Below are 25797 nucleotides of genomic sequence, written 5' to 3'. Positions count from 1 at the left end.
TTAAACATCGAGTCTCGACATCCTACTTACACATACATTTAACTTTTCTTTGTTTATAATTTACAGAGCCCTATACTAATTCCGATTACTTTAGATATTTTACAAGCACAAATTTTGTCATTCTATCGTCCGAAATATTGAATCGTCAGGTCATTCTGCAATTGTTCGGCCAATCGGGATTCTACTGTACTTATTAAGTGTTAAAATGTTCGAACCTACTCGCGATGTATGGATACGGGGCGTATCCAGAAAGTAAGTTTCAGTTGGCTATTAAAGAAAAGCAGATATTTATTTCCCTTCCCTCTTTTTCTTTTACCCTTACTGAGACTAACAGGGCACCGATTTTTCTACCCGCGCTTCATAGAGAACGATGGCGCTTAAACGTGCAGTCAGGACTCCGGTTAAGGTAGTAGCCAACGGGTGCGTGCATATCCATTCCATTCATTTTTCACAAATTTTACGACTCCTGCCTCACGAAATTGTGTCTGAAAACGTGTAAAGTTTCTCGAGTTACGGCGACACCGCTCTATGAAGCGGCGATACGTAGTGCAAATCGGAAGGTCCGTGCAAACCTGAAACGGGAGGATGGGGGGAACTAGGTATGGTAAATAAATAAATAACAATACGAAGCGAGGATAGAGACATAGGTGTCCCGTTATGACAAACGTTATCTACAATGATAAAAACTTTTATCACTTTTTAAATAGTAGTTTAAGAGTAGTAGTTTAAGGTTTTGGAAACAAATGTCTGCTTTTCTGTAATAGCCAATTAGAATTCGGGAACCGTCCCGAATACGCCTCGTATAATGTATATATACTCGAGACCATTACCATCCATCGTCTTACCTCGAGTTCCTCTATCTATATCATTCCTACCTAAAAATATAAATGCCGTCCGTACATATGTAAATAAACTCACCAAGCAGTAGCAGCTTGATATCCTTAGCAGCCTGGATACCATCCTCCTTCAGATTCTTCTCGATCTGCTTGCTACGGGCCAGTGCGGCCCGCTCTTCAGCGGACATGGCGCAGCCCATCTTGCCACAGGTTGCCTTCACAAACGCCACCACCAAGCCTCTACCTTTCCCTCGGCGGCTAGGAAACCGTTACTCTACCCTCTTCGCGGCCACCACCACCACCACCACCACCGCCCAACCAGCACGGCTCGCGACTCACGTCGCAGGAGTCGTAGCTTCTTCCACGGTCGCCTCCACCCTCCTCCGCCGCCACCACCTCCTGCGCGTCACCACCGCCGCCACCCTCGGACACCAACACCCCGACGACGTCGTCTTCGTCTTCTTCGTCACGTTTACTCTCCCTCTCTCACTCACTCACTCGCTCACTCTCTTTCTTTCTTTCTTTCTTTCTTTCTCTCTCTCTCTTTCTTTCTCTCTCTCCCTCTCTCTCTCTCTCTATCTATCTATCTATCTATCTATCTATCTCGCCTCTTCCACACTAGCTGATGCTCCGCGACGTTCGCCGCCTCCTGCTGACGGAGCCCGCCACCCTGGGACGAGGTTACGCTCTCGCGAGATCTAGCTCTGTAACAACGAGAATTCAAAGTTTCATTTATATTTTTGTACTCTGTGTTATATTAAATTGTAAAAGAGGAAAGTTGAAGTACGATGTAATAGCGTTTGCTGGTGATATAAGTTTGTTAGCTTGGAAAATATCAGTTTTTGTGTAGAAGACAGTTTAATCCTCTCGCGAGCACTAGCTTCCTAACAATGGAAATTTGCAGTTTTATTTATACATGTTCTCGCACTTCAGTTTATTTCTCATCTCTAAATAGGAAAATTGAACTATAATACGACGGTCAGTGTTTGATCACACCGTGTTTACCATAAGATTTATCTTAAAAGATAAGAAAATTTTCTTCTATTGCGATTAAACTTATATTTATAATCGTACATGTATATATAAAGGAATGAATCAAGTTTTTGTGGACATTTAATTTTCCCATTTTGTTTGCTTCGGCTTACTACCATGTATCTCTTGTTATCAAACGAGGAAGCTTCTGGTTCACGACTCTACACTCCACTAATAAAACAGTTACGCTTGATACCACGTATTTTTAAAAGCATTGAAAGCGCAGATAACCCTCTATTATTGTAACTTGATATTTTTTGCTCGTATGAATATCATACTATTTGCAAAAAAATGTCAATAGACAAAATGTAAATGATATGCAAAATTATGTTAATATATACGAATTAATGCATTATATAAACTAATGCGAATATTTATTTGCATTCTATCTGCTTTATTATAATCTTGTATGATTTTGATTTTTATTACAATCGTCTGTTGTTATAATCGTAAAAATCTGAATTTGCATAAACCAATACGTAAACAGCTACTGTTTCATATTATTTCTCATACGTGTCCTTCTATTTTGTCATATTACTTATCTACGTATGAATCGATCGAATCGATCAAAATATCTTCCGCATACTTTTTGCAATTGTAAATATTTTGTCAAATTTTCATTCATAATAGCATCTGACGAAACAAATGTTTTAAAATCGTCGACAGAGATATATTCGAACGTTTCTAGATGAAGCGAACGCTTTGTATGCAATTATCCGCTACAAATTTGCACAACCGTATGTCATTTTCCTATTTACCTACCTGGTGCCATAAGCTTGCAAACATAGTGAACCGAAAGTAAGGTTCGTATGTTCGCGAAAATGTTACATAATATATAAAATATTACACGTTGTAATAACGATAACTAATCTTTTTAATTAATACTTTTTAATACTTTTAATTTTCACATAGAACTAACTAGAGTTAGGTAACCTGAAGATCGTTTCTTTTTATCCTCTTTACCGTTAAGCTGTTCCGATTCGGACGAAATGATAACTGGACGAAAGAAGTAAACAACGATGTAAGGAAAAGAACAGATTCAATTTGCGGTTTTTCTCGCTGAAATATTAAGAGGATAATGGGAGCTAATGTACCCTGGAAATCGATCGAATCGTTTCGCTGCATCTAACCTATACACGCCAGGTCATACATAGATTTCGGGTCACTACCTTAACTTCCATCTTATCGTGAATCCTTTATGCCTCAGAATGTCATTATAGGTTTATTTTAAGGAATATAGAACCGGGTTCTTCTTGCAACGGATCTTTTTTCCCCTCCAAGAATTTTTATTTAAATCTTAAGTCATAAATTCTATTTTATACCTGACTTAGGATTTCATCATTTCATAATCGCTTTTCACACAACTTTATATTTATTTGAGATCTGAATCGAGATCTCAAAATTGGCTCCAGTTTATTAGATAAAAAATGTGTTTCATGAATTAAATGAACATATATAGCTACTTGTTCAATCTTATTTATCATCAATTACGATTCAATCATATATTTCGTAATTTATAGTATAAATAATTTCTATAGCAAATTCACGAATTATTATTTCACAGAGCCGTGAATTTCTCAAGTATAAAAGAGCAATCTCTGAATTTGCAAGTTTCCTGTTCTACGAAAGCGTAGAACAGTCAGACAAGCGTATAATTTTCACTTAAAAATTTTTTAATTCATCTCCGACTAATTCAATTAAATAATTAAACGAATTAAACGAATGAAACGAATTTCAAAATGAATCGTAATTAAAAAGCTTCGCTGACTATGTTCAAACTGCTATCCCATGAAAATTGGGAGAAGACCGGGGGGGGGGGGGAGAAAGCGACATTCAAATTCAACTTCGGTAAAGTATGTGCGAAAACTAATTACCTTCATATAGTATACTCAATGACTATTCGATGAAATGGTACTTTGTTATCAATTAGACTTATTAATTATATCGAGAATTTGACATTTCTTTCGCTACAAGTTAATTAAAAATGAATCCAACGAAACATTTAAATATAATTAATGTATTCTTTTATTTATTTTATTTTAGCAACGTACTTTAAACTATATTTCAGTTTATATATGTAGTATCTAGCGAATGAGTCGAAGACTCATTGTCATCTGTATCACCTTGCCTGGAACACCCTCGTACTATGGGGTATACTATTGCCTCTTCCTCTATCTCGACCTTAAAACAGAAGATGATATAGAAGAGTAGGAGGGTGCAACGTTTGCTCGCCGGTAAGTAAAGCTTGGACAGCTCCGTTATGTGTAAGGCAAGGGGTGTTGATCAAGCTATTCGAACGATTATTTCTGGCCGGTCAGGGAACGTGTTTCACGCGTTTAACGATAAGCCATTTACTATCTGGCTGCGAGCTTTCGGAGTTGAGAGCCTACTTGGAGACTTTGAAGTTCGAAGAACCGTGATATCTCATTGCAGAAAACGAACCGCAATCGTCACTACGGCCGTTACTTCGGTTTAGTCCCGGAGATACGGAGGTGACGATATATCCATATGGTATAAAGAGTGAAATTCAATCGCGCAGTTGTACGATACAAGGTTACAGTAGGTATATTTTTCTATGGAATAAAGTTTAATGTTCGATAATAATTAATTACGAATTAATTACGATATTAATTACGATATTGCTTGTAGAATTACTTGTATTTTTAGTTTATTAGATGTACTTTACTACGACTATGATATAGTGGTGTTTGCTTGGTAATAAGTTTCGTTAGTTTGAAAGATATTACCTTTCTGCGAAATTGACATACATTTCAAAACGAATATATTATGAATTCGTATCGGCTACAATAATTTCGAATAATTTTACGAAGAAATATAGAAATAGTATAGAAAATTTAGTAAAAGAAATTATGATTACGATATAGGTATTTAGAAAAATTGAAATAGGCAGCCTTTAAAACGCATCGTCAGATTTACCAACGCAACAAACAAATTACTCATCGCGCTGAAAAGTTATCGAGCATGCAAACGAACTCTAGGTTGATAACGTCGTTTGCAATTAGCGACGTTAGAACGGCAACACGTATCGACGCGTACGTTTTTGCCCGGTTATCGCTATTCGATAAAGTTCAAATATTCGACACATAATCGTAAAAATATGCAATTTCGTACGTAGGACATAACGATAAAGCGAAGCCAAATGTCGATGATGTAAGTTGCCAGATTAATTACTTAACCTGTAACGCGATATAATTAATTATTCAACAGTACATACATACGTATCACGCGTTGTTGAAAATATATTTATTTTCGAGATAATGCGTTCTCATTATTATTCTACAGCACATGGTGGTTTATTCTTATAAGATTAAACAATGCTAATTTACCATTATAAATAAGTAAATTAAAATTGTTCCATACTATTGTATTATTTACCCTTATTTAAAATTTTATTGTTTCCAATATGATGGAAAATTTCAAGCAATTAATATATGTATTGTTATAACGAAGTATAGTACCACACGTATTATACTGTCATACAATTAAATAACAATAAAACGACCTGTCGTGTATTATAGAAAATATCGATCCATGTTTTGAACTGTACTCTAAAAAATCCATATTTTTTTATATTGTATAAAAAGATTTAAAACTGGACTATTTCTTACCACTTGTTGGTGTTGGCAGAGCCTTTAATACATACGCGAGACATCTGCTGTTTTTTACTCGAAGAGAGATTCTTTAATCGCTCGACGTTCTCGCTAATGTGTTCATTTAAATAAAGAAATCTCCATTTGTCAACTTTAACTTACTGTTTCTTTTACTTGTCTTAAATTCCATTCCATTTTTTATATTATTATATTAGTAATTATACATTATTTATATTTATATACATAATTACTATACACATTATATAAGCTAATATTATTAATAATACTCTTCCACTATTCTTACAATTCGAGGATTTAGAAAAAGCTAGTAACTGTATAGACTAAGATTACTAACAATATTCTTTCACTATCCTCATAATTTGATGATTTATAAAGGAAACTAGTGGAAATGTGAAAGAAAAGAACGTAACCTAACTGTATGTATCGAAAGAAGAAAAAAAAAAAGATTCGATTCACGTGTCGAAGAGGGGTGGGACGCGTAATCGAGGCGTAACTCATTCAGAATCACAGTATCAATAATAAATCGTGGACGTGTTTCGGTTCGTAGTTGGCGCTGCCGGCGATATTTTCTTTCCAGCCATCAAAGAAAACACGTCTTTCGGCTGACGATCCGTCACATAAAAGCATCTTTTCGGAAGTTTCGAAAAGGGGACGAGGCCTCGGCTTGAAGGCAAACGTTTAAACGTTGTAACATCGGTAATGTCGCGTTTCACCATCCTTCTCTATTTCTTTCTCCCCCTGCCTCCCAAACCGCTTTTTCAGTCTCTAACCTCTGTGGCGCATGCTTTCCAGAATTTCAACTCAAGGATTTCGTTTTCAAGGAAGAACTACTTCTCTCTTGTGGACGAAAGCGAAAAAATGTTCGATCCAAATGCAGGTTTCCTTTTCAGACACTCTATATGTTGTACTGATATTCAGATTTTTAACGAATTACAGGATTAGCCTCTTCCCCATTACTTTTAACATGTTCATTACTACACAAATTTTCTATATTTTGCCCTGGACATTTGCCCAATTGAAATACGCTATACCATAGCAATTATTTTTTACAAAATATCATGCGATATTTACGCGCTTTCATTTCTTGACAATGTTATCTAATGCCATTCGCAGTATTTAAAATTTGTTAGTCCATGAAATTTACTTTATTTCAATTATTCGAAGAAATTTAGTGATGCGTGTCACCGATGATCACCATGGCCAGCCAACAACGTGTCAACAACTTTGGATGGCTTTCATCAGATATATTCGCGTACGGTCATCATGATGCACTTCGTGCACCATTTCTAATCGATAAAATAAATCAATTTTTTTTCTTTCAAGATTTTAAGAAAAATGCAGAGTATGTTCCGTACTTGCAAAAAATCCATGTTTATTTATTTTCGCGAAACAGATAAGATAAAATAAGAAGAAAGTTTTGCGATTTTGTTGAAATAGCCTACGTAAGATATAAGCAGCTATGCTACGTTGTTATATCTTTTCAAGGAAAAAAGTTCCTCACTGCGCAAAAAACAAAACTTTGCAACAAGTAGGAAAAGAAAAGTACTCGACATTTCAGGAACACATTACATATACATATACATATACATGTATTCCATAAGATATTTTTAATATGTACGCTGTTATTTGCTTCTAAGGAAAAATAAAACGTTTTATATTTTGAGACAGAAGGTATAAAGTTACGTAAAATAAGAAAGAAAAGAATTCGAGTTTCGCTCGACATTTTATACCTGTTATAAGACAAACCTATACCTATATAATATATTAAAATTATATTTTTGTAAAAAATATCATACATTCATAGAGAAAAGAAAATTTTATCGCGAAATATAGTAAAATTTCTGTTATTCCTTTCATTTATTAAAACATCTTGTATACCGCTTATAATATTTTAGAGAACAATAGATAACACAAGAGCTATAAAACGTTTATGAACACTACTCAAATCTTTACTTCATATTGAAAATAATGTTTTATCTTTTAGTTCGTGAAAAATTGGTTTCGCTTGGAAATAACGCAGAGCGAATAATGACAGGAGACGCTCTAAATATACAAACTTACGTTCATATTTTTATTAACTATCTTTCATTTCCAGTATGTTCTACCCATTTTTAAAGATTTACCATTCAACTCTAACCACAAGATTCATCTTAAGACAATCGTTACTTCTTTAAAAGCAAGTAGAAAGGAAACTCAATCCAAAATGAAGAAATAAATTAACGAAAATATAATATCTTTATTTCATATACGCATAAATATGTATAATATTTTATAATAGAGTAACCTATAGAGTACCTATCGAAAATGTTTGAAAATCGGGTCGACGAATAAGCTGATATACCAATGGCATAAGAAAAATGAAACATTGAAGTAAAAAATACTTGAAACTTTCTACACTTTAAAAGCTGAATTACGCTTTAACAGCACATCGAACATTGAAAAATACTGTCCCATTCGACATAATAGTCAAATCACGGTACTGATACATTCGAGCACTTAGAGACATCGTTTCGTAATAAAATCGTATCCTATTCAGAAACAGATCGACACGTAACATCTATGCAACGTCAATTATATTTACTGAACGAGGCGTAATAGTCGAATCATAATATTGATATATCACTTCACAACACCGTTTTGTATAAAATCGTGTCCCAATATAGAAACATGTCGAATCATAACCTATCTATAACCTATGTCAACTTTCGAATTAAAAAAGAAATTCACGATTATTCTAGAAAATCGCAGTTATCGAAACATTAAATTTAATATTATGTGCATTTTGTAAATTTGTTTAATAATCGGCTAATTAGATTGAAATAATTTGTTGAAGTTTATAGTCATAGTGAGGTTAGGATGGTACAAGAAGCGTTGTATAAAGAATAGTACAATTTGCATAGAATACAGAAACATTATATTATATGTAAAATTATTCAAACTAAAATACTCGTTATACACAGTGTCTCAGTAATTGTGGTATAGTAAGGAAGAGATTCTATGTGGAAAAATAAGTCGAAAATATAAAACAAAATATTTCTACGCTTCGTTTTTCGAGAAGATCAAGGTAAAGAAAAACTTGTGAATACACGTAAATTAGAATATTTGCTATTAAACAATCCGTAGAAGGTTATTTTTCATGCAAAAATAAATCGAAAATAAAGAATAAAATTTATTAACAACATGGTTTTGTTTCCAAGAAAATCGAATTGAAAAATTTGTTAAGTATACATATTTCATTCACATTCACACCTAAAAAGTCAGTAGGTGGTTATTTTACGCCCAAAAATAAATCGAGAATGAAGAATATAATTCTGTAAAATAAAACTCCGGTTTCAACAAAAAATCAATTTAGCGTATGTTCCATATATTTTCAAACTTGATCATCTCGTCTTAGAAAATTTTGTTCTTTATTACCGATTTATTTTTCTACGGGGAATCACACCCTGTTCACTAGTACTGCACGTTATCGGACACTCTATATATTTTCTCGTATATACACTACCGGTCGAACGCCTGAAATCATTCTCTCAGTCATCGCATATCAAATTTTCAGGTAATTTCGTCATTAATTCAAAATCAGTCGAAATTTTCTTTATACCGATAGATATTTTTCTAAAAGCTTTCCTAGCAAAAAAATTTACCATTCTTAACTACTAGATTCCATGGAGCACGTAGTGATTTCAAGCTTTCATTCTGATTTCTTTGCTTCAATTCTAATACTAAGTGAGTCGTTCAGACGCCAAACTGATCAACTCCATAAATTAGAAAATATACAAAATCATACATGTCACTTTCTTATAATAAACCAACTTATGGAGGTATAGTCGCCATTAGTTGCCCACAATATTCTATGTAAACCCTATATAAAGACCATTTTCATTAAAACAAAGTGTCACAAAATTTCTCTACAAAGTCAATGTATTCTATGACAAAATAGTATTTCCGTTTTTTTGCACATTAGGAAATAAATATCTTACTGTTATACTACATTATACATGTATACTACATGTATATGCTCTATCTAACTCGAAATTTATATATATTTTACTTAATGTTAAACAAAAGATGCCCTCTATATGATATATAAAGATGTTCTTATGCATGTCTACGACTCAGTTATTCGTAAAAATTGACTATTAATCCCGTACCTATATTCATGTAAATAGTGTATACGCTTCTTTCAAATAAAAATGGTCACTTCATGGTGACTGTAATTCATTTATTCTTATGAACTGTCGCGATTAATCCCATATCTGTGCAATAAAACGGAACAATCCGCGGAAAGAATGAAATCGATCAATTTGGTTTCTGAGAGATCAAGATTAACAATAAAATATCACTTTTCGCGAACAGACCTCGAAATGCTATTGTAAAGCGTCGAAAGCAAGCGTGACGGTGAATCAGCTCGCGAAAAGAAGGGCGTAAAGCTGAGACTCACTGGTGAAGCCACCCCGCGTCGTCCGCTAGGTACCAGGGTAGCTCTCCGTGTCTCCGGTCGCGTACATAGACACCTCTCCCCCGTGGATACTTCCGAAACCCTTTTTACGCACCTCTCCAATGTATATCTCACTTGTCTCACTATGCGTGTATCTCTATCTATGTACGCCCGTATCACCTCTCGAATCGATACGACCGGCTCCGTTCGAACAACCGAAACAGTCGAACGTAATAAAATGTTCAAACCGACGAGAACGATCGAGTACGAACAACTATATAGAATCCACGGATTAATTGAGCGATTCGAAGGAAACAGAAATATCCTGGTACGGATACGATCTCGTGTCTTCGAGGACGATACAAGCCGCGCCGCGTTGGAACGATCACTGGTTGATCCGCGTCGCTGGAACTATAGTACTAACAGGAATAGTACGATCCTCGAGTTTCGAACTACTACTACAGGGTATATACGAGCGAAGGAAGGATATCTCGAATCGGAGATAGAACACTATATTAACTAAGCTCTCACGTTTGGCTCTCTCTTTCTCTCTCTTTCTCTCTTTCTCGCTCGCTTTTTATATATGCGTTGAAGGATCACGCGTCTATTTCGAAGTTTAGTTCAGAACACAGCCCCTAAAGACACGAGGAGTGTCTTTTTTCTTTTTCGAAAGGTTGATGGAGAGAAAAGAGAGAGACCCGAGCGAACGAGCAACTCCGAAGCGTTCGAGGTGCTGGACGCGACCCTGGTGGGCTCCAGTACACGACTGAAGCGCCCTCTCGCCCCGCCCAGAGGCGCAGCGGCGCTTACGGCCGCGAGGTTCGACGGGACGTCGATCGATCCACCGACTGGCCCCACCACCCGTGCCTATGGGATGGCGAGGAGAAATCACACAACACGCATGCGCGGGATTTTCATCGAGATTCGAGGCGAGAATCGACTGATGCCCCGCGGGATCGAAAACGCGCTCGAGCGTTTCAAATTTTCCCTACCACGATTCCCTACCACTATGCAAGGGACATTTTGAGGTTTTAATTTTTGTGCATCGGATTTGGCAAATTCGCACATTATTATTGTTGTACGTGAATTTTTATGCGATTATACGAAATTTAAGATATACATAAAATATCCAAAGTAACGTATTCGTAATTTTTAATAGATAAAACCAATTTTGTACGACGACATAGATTCTATTTCTCTACTTACGTTTATAAAACTATAAATTTGCACAAAAATTCGCGATATATATATATATATATATATATATATATATATATATATATATTATTTGCACAATGGCAAAAATTTTGAACCTCGAACGATGAGAACCAAGAATAAAGTTTCAATAGTAAATATGACTATGTTGAAAAAGAATTAATGATGAACGTTTGACACTCGTCAAAACGATCCCTGGCATCCAGGAGATGAAAATATGATGACTTTTAACCATCTGACACGAGCTATTAACTTTTTGCTAATTTATTAGCATTTCCAAATTTAAAAGCGTTGATTATACCATTTTGTTATTTGCATATTTTATGAAACATTTGGTCGTGATAAAATAAATTTATGCAATTCGTATTTCCGGTTCTAGGAATTCTTTAGATGTTATGCTCTTTTCCATATTATTTATAAGTATAATAGTATTATACTTATTATTGAATGTATACATCTATTGGGCGACATTTATTGTAATGAATTCAACTTTTTAAATGTTATTTACATACTTTAATTTTTGTATATATGTTGGTAAAGTTAATAGAAGATGATCAACATGTAGTAACTTAACAAAACCGATAATATCAATTATGGATAATATAGAGATCATCAATAACTTTAAATATATAAAATAAATTATTTAATTATGTAATAATGGAAAAGATTAAGAAACCAAAGACGATGCTAATAAATCTATTTAGACAAAAATTAAATATTGAAAATACGATTCCGTACATCTCTTTAGTTTACCAATAAACAAATTTTATCAATACCGAAGAGCAGAAGTACAAATTATACTCACTATCTTTCTCTTTCTCTTAGGCTTAATGTTACAGGAACATGTGACAGATACCTTAAAATTCCTAAAGGACGTCAAACTGAATCAAGATGACGTCAACGTCAATAATTTATTCTTAACGAAATAAAGAAAACCCTACCAACATTAACTAATCATTAATAAAACGTACTATTGTAAAAAAATAAAATAATAAAATCACTTCTTATATAAATTAATATAATCCACAAATTTCGTAACTTATACATTACTTACTAAAAAAATATGAAAATAACATTTTGCAATTCTCTTCAAGAAAAGTGAACGTAGAGAAAAAGTTTGCAGGGTTTTTGTTGCAGTGAATGACAGAAACAGAATTCAACGAACAATGTCTCCAAATCATACTGTATTATTCGCAAGATACTCATGGCTCTCTACCTATAGTACAGAAAACGTTTAACACTAAAAGTCGTCAAATTGTATTTTTTTCCTCTTCCATCGCTCATACGGAATCAACGAATTCGCTCAAAGCATTCGCTCTTTCTCTCTTATTTGTTTTAACTAATCTCAGCCTCTCTTTCGCACGCACTCGAATCCACTCGTCCTTATGAATTCAAACTTCAAACAGTTGCTATGCTTGCGTATATGTATCTAGAACGACACGAATACAGAGATACATACAGAGATATGCATGTGTGCCCTATACATATACACACACATACAAAATGAATTAATAAACATTTTTTCCTTGAAATCTCACACGTACACTATTAGTTCATACGATATTAATTCTTTCGTTTTTTTTTCTTCTTTTTGTTTCATTTACACACATATACATGTTTATATACCTTTTGCATGTACGAATACATACACATGTATATATACGTATCGCGTATTATATAATATAATATACTATGTCGCATATAAAAAACAATTACTTATCGTAGAATACAAGATTGTTTCATACATACATATAAATACATATATACGTGTGTGTGTGTGTGTGTGTGCGCGCGCGCGCGCGCGTGCGTGTGTGTGTATATATATATGTATATATGTATGTATGCTCCTTCTTTTTGTTTTTTAATTAATTGAGTAATTCTTTTGCAACTTCATCATCGTCATTATTATTGTTGTTACTTATACAGTTGTCTATTCAGTTTTCGTCGCAACCTTCTTACTTCGCCTCCTATTACTTTTTTGTTATAAAATCGTTCCCTCGTTCCATGGCCGAAAATCTTCTTTACATTCGCATAATAGTTATCTTTTTAATTGTTTCTTTACCTTCTTCCGCAACTATAAAGAAATTCTGATTTCGATGAGACGATTAGTTTTGGTTAGAAAAATTCGAACTAACAAATTCTATATAATTTTTAATATAAAATCTCATTTCTATAATTATACTAATCAATTTACTAATTGATTTAATGAAACTTATACAATCGTGAGGATCGCCATTTTAATTTACTAAACTTCAACGTTAATGCTAAGTATAAAAATTTTCAATTTTCCACCCGCTTAATTTAAAACCACAGGTTGTGTCTAATCGAAACTTTCGAATTTTTTTACAAACATTTATAAGTAGTTAATAAAAATTTACAGAAAGAAATATTTTAAACAAATGAATCATTAGAGAGAAAAAGATAGAAATATAAAACACCGCATATTTTACAACGTTCTGTTTAATTATATAACTTTTATTAATTTTCACTATATAACTCCAATAATCTTCGACCACTTACAATCATTCAGGTTCGTATAATTCCCCATTTGTTTTTTTAGTTGATTTCGTCGCTCAAGTTCGACACACTCTTTGTCATTTTTTTTGTCTATTTTTTTCTTTGGTTTCCTTTTTTACAAATTTTCTCTCGTAATCACACAATGTATTCCTTAATTACATATCACTAATACACGATTTATGTTTTTTCTTGTTCATTTTCTTTCGTTTATTCAGTCGAACCTAGGGCGAATAAAATTGAAACGAAGATACTTAACGGTCATTAAATCAATTTTCTAACATTAGACAATAATAAAAATTTACAAGACGATCTACAAAAAGAAAAAAAAGAGAGAGAAACGAATACCAAAAAATAGAGGAAAGAAAATAGTTAAGAGTCAAGGATTATTGCTTTATCCTTCCTTTAATTCCTTCGTTTGCTGTAAAAATCAGGTGGAAATAGAACGATCGTCGAACAGAGAACGCGATTCTTACGTTACTTCTAACCTTAATTTACGATAATTATAAGAGGAGAATATTCCTATTTATTTATATATTATCCTTTTGAGTTTTATGTTTTCCTTCTTTTTTGTTTCACTAAGAGCTAACAATTGATACAAAAATCGACTCGTTGACCATACGATTAGAAAGGCTATCAAAATAATCGACGAGGGATTAATTAATCGTAGTTGTATCGACGAGACTCTTTTCTCGTTCATTTTCTCAATAAAAAGGCGATGCTGACTGGTTGTCAGCTATCATGCGACGAATCATGTGTCAAAGATTTTAATCACAAAAAGAAGCAAACGTAAAAAAAGTCAACAGAATATACAATGAGGCAGTGCACTAAAAAAATTGAATAAAATAAAATTCGTTTAAAAGTGCTACAATAATTCTGAACATTGAATGGAATAAAAATTTCAGTCGCTACTTTTAGCCAAACATCTATAATTGACGAGATCGAAACAGCAGAGAATGAGCTGCGAATTTCGTGAAATACGAATTGAAATTTTATCACGTAGAATAGAAGCAACGAATATAAGGTTAAACAAGAAACTTAGAGGAAAATGTTAATTGAAAGGAAGGCCAGATGAATGATGTTAGAAACCCACCTGAAGAGAGTTATTCATCGTCTGTTGATGATAAATTACACGAAAATACGAAAGCACGTCCCATTGCGGAAAACGACTCGATCTATTATGGGAACGAGGGAACAATCTCAAGATGATGGTAAGTTACAGAGCTAGAAAGAGGAAACGAGAAAAGGGTCGTCTTGGCAGGCGTTTACACGTCATCCTCCGCCTCAAGCTTGTTCACCGTCTTCGATCATCAATCTCTTCCATGTCCAAAATCACTTTATTATAGTGAAAACGAACTCATTTCCAACCTCAATACCGTATTTATGTTCCCTCATGTTTCTTACATCACCAGCGCCATCTACGTCCTCGGAACTTCGTTTACCTTAAGTTTGACTGTTAATTCTAACTATTTCCTCTCTACACGTCCGTTCGTGATCGTTAAGATCGTTTCCCTTCTTCTTCTCCTTTTTCTTCTTCTTTTTCGTGCTTCATTTGGACTCTGGAAAACTTCAATCAATGTTCATCGTTCTTCGAATAATGATCATTTAGCAATCATCTTCGTTCTCATCCACGTTGCCATGTAACATTGTTTACTTTTGGTGGGTCTCGAGAGTGTATATTATGTTTGACGATTGTGTGTCAGGTGTAGCTGTGTGAGATCGAGCCAGAGAGCCAACTGCCGGACTCTAGCTGAAGAGGCACGCGATGTCGCGAAGTTGTTGCTGCAAAAATATTATCTGCTCCACGTTCCGTCTCCATATCCTAGAACAAACAGGATCGCTATATCAGCACACGTTTCTGACACAATTTCCAATTACATTCGATTCTTTCAACATGACTGACTTCTTTTGCACTTTTGTGCCTGTTTTCTTATAATTTGACTAATGATATAGAGAGATGTAAGGAATTTTATGATTTCAGAAATTGATTAGCAAGTCATAACTAGACTGTAGATTTTTATGTGCTTGTAATGTGCAAATTTAAAGGAGCAAAAATGCATAGAGTATAGATAATACGCAAAAATATGTAAAATATAAAAAATAGAGTTATTTTTTAAATTATTCTTTAACGGATGAAATAATAGTAACAGTTCAACAATGTACTTTCTACATAAATGAAACGATCAAACAGATGACTGACTTTTTTATAATCAGCTTCCAGAATTTTGCACATAAATCATGACACAAGCACAGGAGATGTTTATGAAGGCAAAAGTGAATTTTATGAAAAATATTTTTAAAAATCTTTATGATTAATATAAATATTGACAATAAAGTATTATTGTTATATTAATAATAGTTCAAAGCTTTCATTCATCCTTAAAAATTCTCATCTTCATACATACATACATACATTCATATAGGTACTTAATATACTTCATAACATTTAATTTTTCTATATATATTCATGATCATCATAATGAAAGAAAAAAAAAAAATTCACGCAATTTAGAAATATTTGTATTATATAATTAACGATAACAATTGTTCAACTTCTTTTTTGCTCCTAGATATATTTTATTATACAAAAAATTAATTATTCGAAAAATTGAGTCCACTGATGATTATATAGTCGTTGATTTTCAAAATCTCCATTTGTATACTGAATATTTAAAATATATAGGTTTTATTAAAAAAGTTTTCGTTTTATTAATACTTATGCTTTTGGCAGATGCGCATGAGCACATTTGATTCAACGCGATTTAAATATTGCGCACCAAAAGTGAAATTCATGAATTTTAATTATATCTCACACGTGTCAAGTTTCACATTATAAAATTGTACAAAGTTTTGTATAGCTTCTGGTCGAAACAATTTACAACGACATATTTACAATAGTATTTTCATTGTTGCATTTTTGTTTCTAATTAAAGCTTGATCAAAGTAAATATAATTGATGATGTAGGTATACAATAACGATTTTGCTTCTGTTATACAGAAATTACTATATCGTTTTCATGATTACCACAAATCCTGACATAATAAAAAAGCAAAATCAGAGTTTTTAATTATTAATTTTTATAAAATAAATTTGTCGAGCTGCGTTCATCTATTTACTTTACATACCATAAGTTCTCATATATGTTCGAAAAAGTCATAATGCCGATAAAAAAATGGCTGCTAAAACAATAAAAAATTAATTGAACTTAAAACTAAATCGCTAATGTATATTTCAAGCTATCTTTTATACAATGAGTATTGTGAAAATTAAAATAAAAAATGATACAATAATATATAATATAATATGGTATAATATAATATAATATAATATAATATAATATAATATAATATAATATAATATAATATAATATAATATAATATAATATAATATAGTATAATATAATATAATATAATATAAAATTTTGGAAAAATATTCATAACTTTTTCCATGTATACTTAATTAACATTTCAGCTTGACCACAATGAAAAATCAGAAAAGCTATTAAAAACGTATAGTTTCGAAAATATGCGCAAACATAACACTAGAATCCATTCGTTAATATTGAATATTGCAATAACTTTCTTTTCCTAGAATTTGAAAATAGTTTCTCGCAATAAGAACACTTGTTGGTACAATTACATCAAGAAACTAAATCGTAAAGCACTTAACCTCACAAAATTATATGTATTCCATTATTACCGCAGGAACAGAGATACAAAGAATTCGAATTCACAATACCTGTATTATCTTAATCTCTAATTACAGCACCATTTATGAAATCAAGTGAGAAAAACAAGAGAAAATATGTATAATTTCGTCTTTCTTAACGCATGAGAAAACAAAACGATTCCTGTATGGGTGTTAAAGAGTGATTCAATGAGACGTTGTTGTATTTTAAAACCTCCTATAATTTTAGAAAAATATATAAAGTCAAATATATGTGTATGTAGCAGTTACATGAAAATGATGTTAAAGCTAGTTTACAAAAATGATGTCAACTAAAGAGCCATACACTATCCCGTTCTCTTTACAAGATACATGTGTAAATGGTCATAAATTATGTGAATGATTAAACGAGTCGCTATCTACATCGGAAGTAAAAATGTACAAAGATGCGGAAACATTCCTGTCGAAAGTCCGGGGATAATTGATACATATCAACATGACAAATCTCGAAAAAGCATCACCCTCGGTAAAAATTGCACGATTTACAATGGCGACTAGCTTTCTGCATATTTAATAATAACAATATCTCAATTACAACAACGTAAATATAACTTCGTTATTGTCGTCCAGAAACTCTTTTACAAAAATCTAAGAAGCGAAACATACTCTCTCATTCGCATAAATTCATCCAACAGAGGACAACGTCGATAATTCATCGTTGTTTTGGCTACAGAATCTAAGCTAAATTATAGTAATAGCTATTAATTGCAAGAAAAAAATAGGGAATTACAGTTCCATTGGGAGAACAAAGAACGAAAACAAATGAAAAGAGCCGATTTCTCGAATGGCGGAGCAGTGAACAAAAATCAAAATGCTTTATTCAAACCACAGAGAACGGACATTTTATTATCAGCAAAAGTGAACAAAATCAATAAAATCGTGATCGTTTGAACGGACCACGATGTATAATCCTCTTCTTATCACAAAGGTAGTGGCTTAATTTAGAAACGTACAACGCAGGACAATCCTTCTCTCTCTCTCTCTCTCTCTCTCTCTCTTTCACTTTCTCCTCGTTGATACAGAACTACGACTATAAATCGCGGTTATGTTACAGGGCGATTTCTATAATGTGTGCGATAGTAACGTGTATCAACTATCCCCAGCTTCTTCTAATCGATGCGTAATTTACGTGTAAGAGAGTTACTAACCAAACTCGAGCCGGCAGAAGAAGCAGACGTGGCAGCAGGGGTAGGCACCGTCAATATTGAATGATATTGTCTACGACCGCGAAGCCGCATGCCCCCAGACCAGCGTGTGACATTAGCCGTACCAATTCTCTCGCGTGAGACGCGGCCACTTCCAACGGCGGCCGTCGTGGCAAATTACTCGACTCTAGAAGTATCAGATGATCGACATTAAATTGTTAGAATCCGAATAAAATACGTGAAACTAAGATACGTCATAAGATACGCTAGAATTAAAGACTAAATCAAAAATAAAATTCGGCTATGTTGATTTAAAAAATGTTACTATTAAATGCATGAGATACCGTGAGTACACACAGATTAAAAATATTAGCTTCTACCGTAATTTAAAAAAATCATACTTTACATTAGAAATGCTGTTTTATTATTAAATTTGAATATATTACTAGATAATCATTCTAATTAAATAAGCAATTTAACAACTACTTTGTGCAATAGTTAAAAATTGTAATTTTCTTACCAAGTATGGCAGAATTGAGTCTCGCACAGACGGTTTCCCTCTGTTGGGGATCGAGTTGCCAACCAACCGGCGAGTTCCATGGATTTGCATAGGCTAGAAGACTGAACGCATCTTGAAGCATCTTTTTATTGCTTTCGTTTTTTCCGTGCTGTTGTCGCAAATGTATCGATTGGGAATATAACTGTCTTCCGAATTCTAACATCTTTTCGATTGCCTGTTTATCCCCGCCACAAAGCTGTTTCTTATTATTCTTATTCGATGTATTTTCCATATTGCAATTACCGTTCTGTTGTTGCTGAATTTGATTAACACTATTGGTCTCTGGGAACAAATAAAAGTTTATTTGCCATTAGAAAACATCTTAAAATTGAAAATTATTTGTTTTTAAATATTTCACAAATTAGTAAATATTTGTTCAGACGTAACTGGACTGAAATATATTTTCTTAGGTGATTGATATATAAATTGAATAATTTAATAAATACAAATTTTTAATAATATAGTTCCATTGTCTTTTTTCATTTCAAATTTCTTGTCTTTTCCCTAAGAATGACTTCGACAAACGTAACACGATTAAGAGAATAAAAAGCAACACAATAACATCTCACCCATATCGACGTCTTCCCCGTTTTGACACTTATACCCGTTGGTATTCAAATCACCATTTTGATAGCCGTTTTCGGTATTACTTTTCATGCCGTTTATAACATTCTCTTCCATATCTACATCGTTTTCAATTTGTCCATTAACAAGCTGTTGTTCGGTCGAACCATTCATGGCATTGTTCATATTCATCTCCTCAACGTTGCCATTTGTTGAGGATTTTGTGTAAGCCTTCGTAGACTGTATAACACTAGTTTGATTGATATTGGAATTCTGTGTGATTTCCGAGTCACTGCCGTTCACCATTTCAACGAACTGCCGACATTTGAGGGCGAAAAGAAGATTCGGATCCCGTTCGAGGAGACCCGGATACAGCCGACTGGTTAATTCTATTGCTTCTCCCATTCTGCCCGCTAATACCAGCTTTAGAATTTCTGAAACAATGCATATTATCCTTTTATATCCCTCTTATAAAAGGAGGAACGAAAGAAAGAAAGAAAAAAGAAGGAGAACGGTATTAGCTTCTTACTTTGTCTATTTTTAATGGAATTAAGATCTTCTTCGAATCCCTGACCAGTACTATTGGCAAAGGCTTCGGCAGTGGCACAGTAACCATGATGGACCAAATATGTTGACACCATTCTGAGAAAGAAGTAAACAAAAAGTTCTTCTAGAACTTAGTGCATAAATTTTCTGAAATCGTCCTTTTCGTGTCATGAATTACTACACGTTCGTAATATATTTAAACAAACATTTTATTGTAAATCTTCGACGTACGCACTAAGTCTACATACTTTTAACATGTACATATTATTATGCGACAGAGTATAAGTATATGTCTACAAGGTCATTCGACATTAAACTGACGTAGTAGAAAATTACACAAGATGCACTATGCATGCAATTATTAAATTTATTAAATTTTCAATCACGCGCTGTGAGTTCAGTTTCGACCAATTTGGAGAACAATGGAAGTTAGTTTGCATATTCATGAAAGTACTGGTCAACTCGGCTATTAATGATCATGTGTAACCAAATAATTAGCTGAATTTTGCGAACAATTGTCAATCCCCGTTTCTTTCATGAAACGCCCAAAACTTGTACCTCAATCATATTATAATAATATTTACGACAGTAAGGAAAATAAAGAGATCCAACTCACTTGTGGAGGACTGCTTGCCATTGGCCCTGTCCGTGATCTGGTGTGGGATAGTTTATAATTTGCAATCTTGTTTTGACGCGGAGTTCGTTAAGCATGTCATCGATGTCAAATACAAATGGTTCTTGTCCGAAGTTTGCATCGACTACCTCTCCTGGAGTTTGAAGGCCCACCGTTGGATATAAATTTGGCTGTAAAATATACAATGAACAATGATTAACAAATCGTTATTTAATAAGTAGTGTAATAAATCGTTATTCTTAATTAAAAATATTAGCTTCAGCTCTTCTGGAGGAAGACAAACGCGGATGAACGCTCACTTTGTTACGAGCCCTTCAATTTTTATGTACTACTAACCGGAAGATCAGTGAAGGCGATACCAAGATGGTGTCCATTCTTCGTATAGAAGGCAGTGTTGTCAACAAGATTTACACCACATCCGATTACATCTCCTGTGGTGAAGGTGGGCCCATAAGGTTGTCCTGTTCCAGAGGAACAGAAACTGTGCCCATCGTCACCATGATAGCCGTAGGAGTGTTTGTCCCAACCTGGCAACCTATTCACGTTCACTCCATGGGCAGACAAGCCGATTCCCATGTAACCATCTCTGCCTTTACTAACGATCTTCACCTCAAAATAATAGAGACCACAAGCTGCTGGTATGCAGTGCGTTGTACGTACACTTGCGGCATCCTTGTGAGTTTTTCCATAACCTAAAATGGTGTATATGTATGTTATTGTTTATTGATTTCATGTTTCAATTGCTTCATATATTAGAAGGAATTTTATTAAGAACTTTAGGTGGGAAAATAGGTTAGAGAAGTAAAATGGAGGACATGGTAAAACTATTTAAATATTGAATATTAATTCTAAAATCATTACTTTTGTAATAATAACATCATATTAATTATTTTATATGCAGAAAATTGTAGTAAATGAAATAACGTTTTTTGAAATAAATATAATCTTCCAATTATATATATAATAACAGTATATAGGAAATACTTTAGTAAGATAATATAATAATTACCTAAGATAATAAGTTATCTTCTAAAAATTATATTTATTCTCATACATTACAAAATAATTGATCCCTTTCGTCTCTCTCTCTCTCTCTCTCTCTTTTGAATATAAGTTCAGAGGAAGTGAGCTACAGCGAAAATCACGAGGGTAAGAAATTCGAGAACAGAAGTGATCGGCCGTCACAATCTAATCGCTAATCTTGGATGCACTTGCAATGTAGCGATGCAGTTTGTCGACCTAGTAACCTACAGTTACCCATTTCACATATAATTAAGTACAAAAGAATTATTAACGCGTCTAACAAAACGCTATGGTAGAACCTTGGCTGTGACGCATCATTTTGCGTCAAAATAATCGGACGTTAATTATGTAAACATCGATGTAACAAATTAATTTACGGAACGCACGGTCTGTCACGAATAATAAACAACGGTACACACTGATTTACTTAATCGATAATGTATCACACGTTTGTGAATGTTTGAATATCTCGAATGAAATTGTTGAGTTAACAATTTAATGGTAATTTTAAATAGCCCAATAATATATAGAAAAAATATAGCGAATGAACATATTATAATTATATAATAATTAATGATTAGTAATTAGATTTATTTATAAGGATGTAAGTTATGATTTGCTATTGGAACAGGCAAAAATAAGAATTATGAGCGAAATTATTAAAACGGATATTAAAATAACAAAATGAGGAAAACATGTTAAAAAGTTACAAAAGTAAAAAGGCAAATACGATATATAACGATGAACGCTTCAACTCCAGAGTATTTTCTCAATATTTATTATTAAACATCGTAACGGCTAACAAGTATTTATTTTCTGAACTACGTCAATGAATACTGTACTTTTTCCTTTGGAATGTTTGATGTTAATGAAAAATGAAGAGGCTCGTAATTAATGAGTTTGGATTAGCACGCTTACGGACGAGAGAGCTCGCGCTAACACAAACGCACGTGCGGCCACGGTCAATTAAATTTGACGATATCCAAATGGTCTTATTAACAAGAATATTGCAACAATTTAATTCGATAGTCATTATTTGATGTTTTGATGCTCGGATTTCGTTAATGGAATAGTTACGAGGATGTTATCTCGTGATAATTTCATTCCATGTTATTGTCAATTTGTTCAATATCAAAATATATAGCTATTTCCAGAGTTACTAGTTACCTCATAGTAAATGCTAATTGTGTCAACAAGAAGATTAATGAATTAAATTGGAGAGCGCGGATTTTTTCAAAATAAGTTTGCAATTAGATTTAATTGTAATAGAGAAGTATGAAGCTCAGTTTCCCGTGTTTAAATTGTCTTCTTGATTTATTCGACGTACATTTAAACAACTCTATGTCTGTCTTACTTCTGCTAATAACTTGGAATCAGTTTTCTATAGAGTATTGTTTTTAACATTGAGCAGAAATTAGAACGATAAATATATAAAAAAACAAAAACCATAAAAATTTTTACAATGCAAAGACAATTTAAGATAGTAAAAATGGAAGATAGAAAAATGGAAAAAAAGAAACGGTAACACAGATGGAATGAGAAAATAAGAAGGATGGATGAAGTATAAATTGCATGTTTTTGTATTTTTTAATTTTCATTAAAGAATTTGGAAACTGTTTCTATGCAATTTATTAAATATATTAGTTTTTAACATTTTTATCTATTATGATTAAACAATTGCTGAATAAATGAGCAAATAAGACTAATGTTACGTTAAAAAATTAGATAAATTAGAAATTAAACTAGTTTTTAGTAAATCAATTTGATTTAAATATTATAATATTTAATCTTGAATATTTGAACATTAATCATAAAATATTTGAAATCCTAAATAATAAGATAAAGAAGATATTTTTTCCATCAAATAATTTAAATATTATTATTTAAAAATGGAAATTGTGGAAGAATAAAGTTCTATGGCCGATAGTAACAAAATAACATACACTGTTAAGAATTCATTGCACTTCTTTTATTTCCCTTATGGAATAGGATATGTTACAATGCTATTTCCTCATAGTTGCAAAGACTTACTGTATGAATGATTACTTATTTGATGCAATTAATATTCCTATGTTAAAGAAACATATAATTTCTGATGTTGTTGTAGTATTGCTTTCTCATATTAACGACATACCAAATTATATATGAGTTAAATACATTTATTCAGCTATTAACAGTACTTTGAATGATCGTATAAATTATAAGTAATTAAAGTTCATAGCCTTAATCATTTCTACTTTAATTATAACGATACAATAGCTCATTAAAATAAAGATTTAGTATAATCTTGACAGACAATCTCTGTGACAAACAGAAATAGAAAAGAATTAAGGTTGTTATATTTTAATCTTCTTTGACTATGTCTGTACTTGTTCACAAAGGATTTAAAAGCCACTTTATAATCTACATACAAAGAACAAATATAAAATTGCAAAACAGAGGAAAAATATTAAATAAGAAAATAAATAGTTGAAAAAGATCAAGTGTGAATAATAACCGAACAAATTATTTCAATTTGTTATTAAAGTGCAATTCTAAAAATGCAAATAATATATTTTAATTTATGGTATTTGCTGCAGAAAATTTCCAAATCTATCATAAATGCAAAACATTTACATTAATTTGTTAATATAGTCAATGAAATCATAAAATATAACATTTTACTGACATTTTATTTACTAACCGATATGTCTTCTGCAACTGATCTATCCTTCATACCTTTCAATATACAGTAATACGTATTCATTTTATGAATCTAAAAGTATTACTCCTAGCATTATCAATAATCACTGAAACAAATAATCACTCAATATTAATTAAATGGAAGTATAACACAATTCCTAGACTCTTCTCTTACTTAAAAAGAAAAAGATCCTTCTGGCTACATTTTAACACTATCTTTTTCAAACACAAAATAGCTAATATTTAGACAGCCTCGACCTTAATTTGGAAATCAGGATATAACAACAATAACAATAACACGATTCTTGTCGTTCATCGAAATTTTCATGGATTTATTCAACATCTATATATACATAATAAATACGAATAAATACCAATGGTAGAAAATAGTGAAAAAATTCGTCCACTTCGAAACTGATTGACGACGAGAGGCCAGGGGGGGAGCAGGAGCGAAGAAGAGCTCGCGAGCGAGTGCGCGAGAGAGGGTAAATACGTGGAAGCTGTGGGCGAGCAGGAGAGAGAAAAGTAACTGTTCAAACATCGCAGCTGTCATTGCCATTGCGCCTTCTCTACGCAGATTCATTTTTCTCATGAATATCCGGAAAAATCATCGCCAGAACCCCGACACTTTAATCATAAGGGATCTCGATCCACTTGCTATTTAAAAGAAATGTTTACACACGATAGAGAAATAATAACCGAGCGATCGAGAGAAAGTCGAATAGAGACCATGACCGATCAGCTGATTCCTTTGTTTAGGTCGCTGACACACGCGAAACGGAGCCCTGCCATTTTCAATCGATATTACAGCTCCGTCAAACGATTCGTCCGTATCAAGCAAGAATTCGAATCCTATTGGCCGGGATCGTTCCTCGATCCTTCGTTTCGGGCAATGTTAAAAATCGTCCGCGAGAATTCTCTGGGTGGCAAAATGAAAAGTCGTTGAGAGATATAGAGGATCGAAATGAGAAACGTACCTTTGTAGTGAACACGAAGATTGTTTTGGGAGAGGCCGATGTAATTGTACTTGTCCTTGGGGCTCCACGAACGTGGCAGCGGTGTTTCCTCTTCGTTTACCATCGGATAAAGCATCTTTAGTGGATCAACGGGCTGACTTTGCCCGGAATTCGTCTGAGAAGGCTCCATAACACTCGGTTCCTCGCTGGTAGCGGCCATCTTTCTCCTGGGCAGCCCCACTACTTTCGCCAGTGGACTCTGCTTGACTGACTGCGCAACACTCCTGCGCAACTCAA

General features: G+C 33.3%; 2 protein-coding genes and 1 long non-coding RNA gene across 7 annotated transcripts in view; 1 reads left to right on the top strand and 2 right to left on the bottom strand.

Moving 5' to 3' along the window:
• Galphao (G protein alpha o subunit) overlaps positions 1–10788 on the bottom strand; it is a 32997-nt gene extending 22209 nt beyond the window's left edge. Inside the window, exons 1-2 of one of the 2 annotated variants that reach the window (XM_069130401.1) lie at positions 9856–10788; positions 919–1540 (exon numbers count right to left, since the gene is read on the bottom strand). In XM_069130401.1, the coding sequence (XP_068986502.1) occupies positions 919–1036 (118 nt within the window). In that variant the 5' untranslated portion in view covers positions 1037–1540; positions 9856–10788. The remainder of the gene's footprint in view (positions 1–918; positions 1541–9855) is intronic. The other variant, XM_069130402.1, reaches the window with a different exon arrangement.
• A 3512-nt stretch (positions 10789–14300) lies between these two features.
• LOC138188275 (uncharacterized) lies at positions 14301–15440 on the top strand. Its single transcript, XR_011175447.1, has 2 exons — positions 14301–14875; positions 15368–15440. It is a non-coding gene; the product is annotated as an uncharacterized LOC138188275 (long non-coding RNA).
• A 17-nt stretch (positions 15441–15457) lies between these two features.
• On the bottom strand, positions 15458–25780 carry RanBPM (Ran-binding protein M). Of its 4 annotated transcripts, none has more exons than XR_011175445.1 (8): positions 25522–25780; positions 21176–21531; positions 20822–21009; positions 20189–20301; positions 19665–20093; positions 19057–19377; positions 18540–18723; positions 15458–15486 (listed from the first exon to the last, which is right to left on the bottom strand). XR_011175445.1 is itself a non-coding variant. In XM_069129889.1 (7 exons), the coding sequence occupies exons 1-7, from the start codon at positions 25718–25720 to the stop codon at positions 18590–18592; spliced, it is 1740 nt and encodes a 579-aa protein (XP_068985990.1). In that variant the 5' UTR covers positions 25721–25780; the 3' UTR covers positions 16865–18589. The 4 variants fall into 4 exon arrangements, 1 of the variants encoding a protein (XP_068985990.1); XR_011175444.1 differs by lacking the exon at positions 15458–15486 and adding an exon at positions 16865–18421; XR_011175446.1 differs by lacking the exon at positions 15458–15486 and adding an exon at positions 16865–17569.
• Between the last annotated feature and the right edge of the window lie 17 nt (positions 25781–25797).

Source organism: Bombus flavifrons, chromosome 16, assembly GCF_040668555.2.
Source record: "Bombus flavifrons isolate JBK064 chromosome 16, iyBomFlav1_principal, whole genome shotgun sequence".
NCBI classification, from domain to species: Eukaryota; Metazoa; Arthropoda; class Insecta; order Hymenoptera; family Apidae; genus Bombus; species Bombus flavifrons.
The sequence above is the reverse complement of the archived record's forward strand: the minus strand, read 5'-3'. Positions and strand labels throughout refer to the sequence as shown.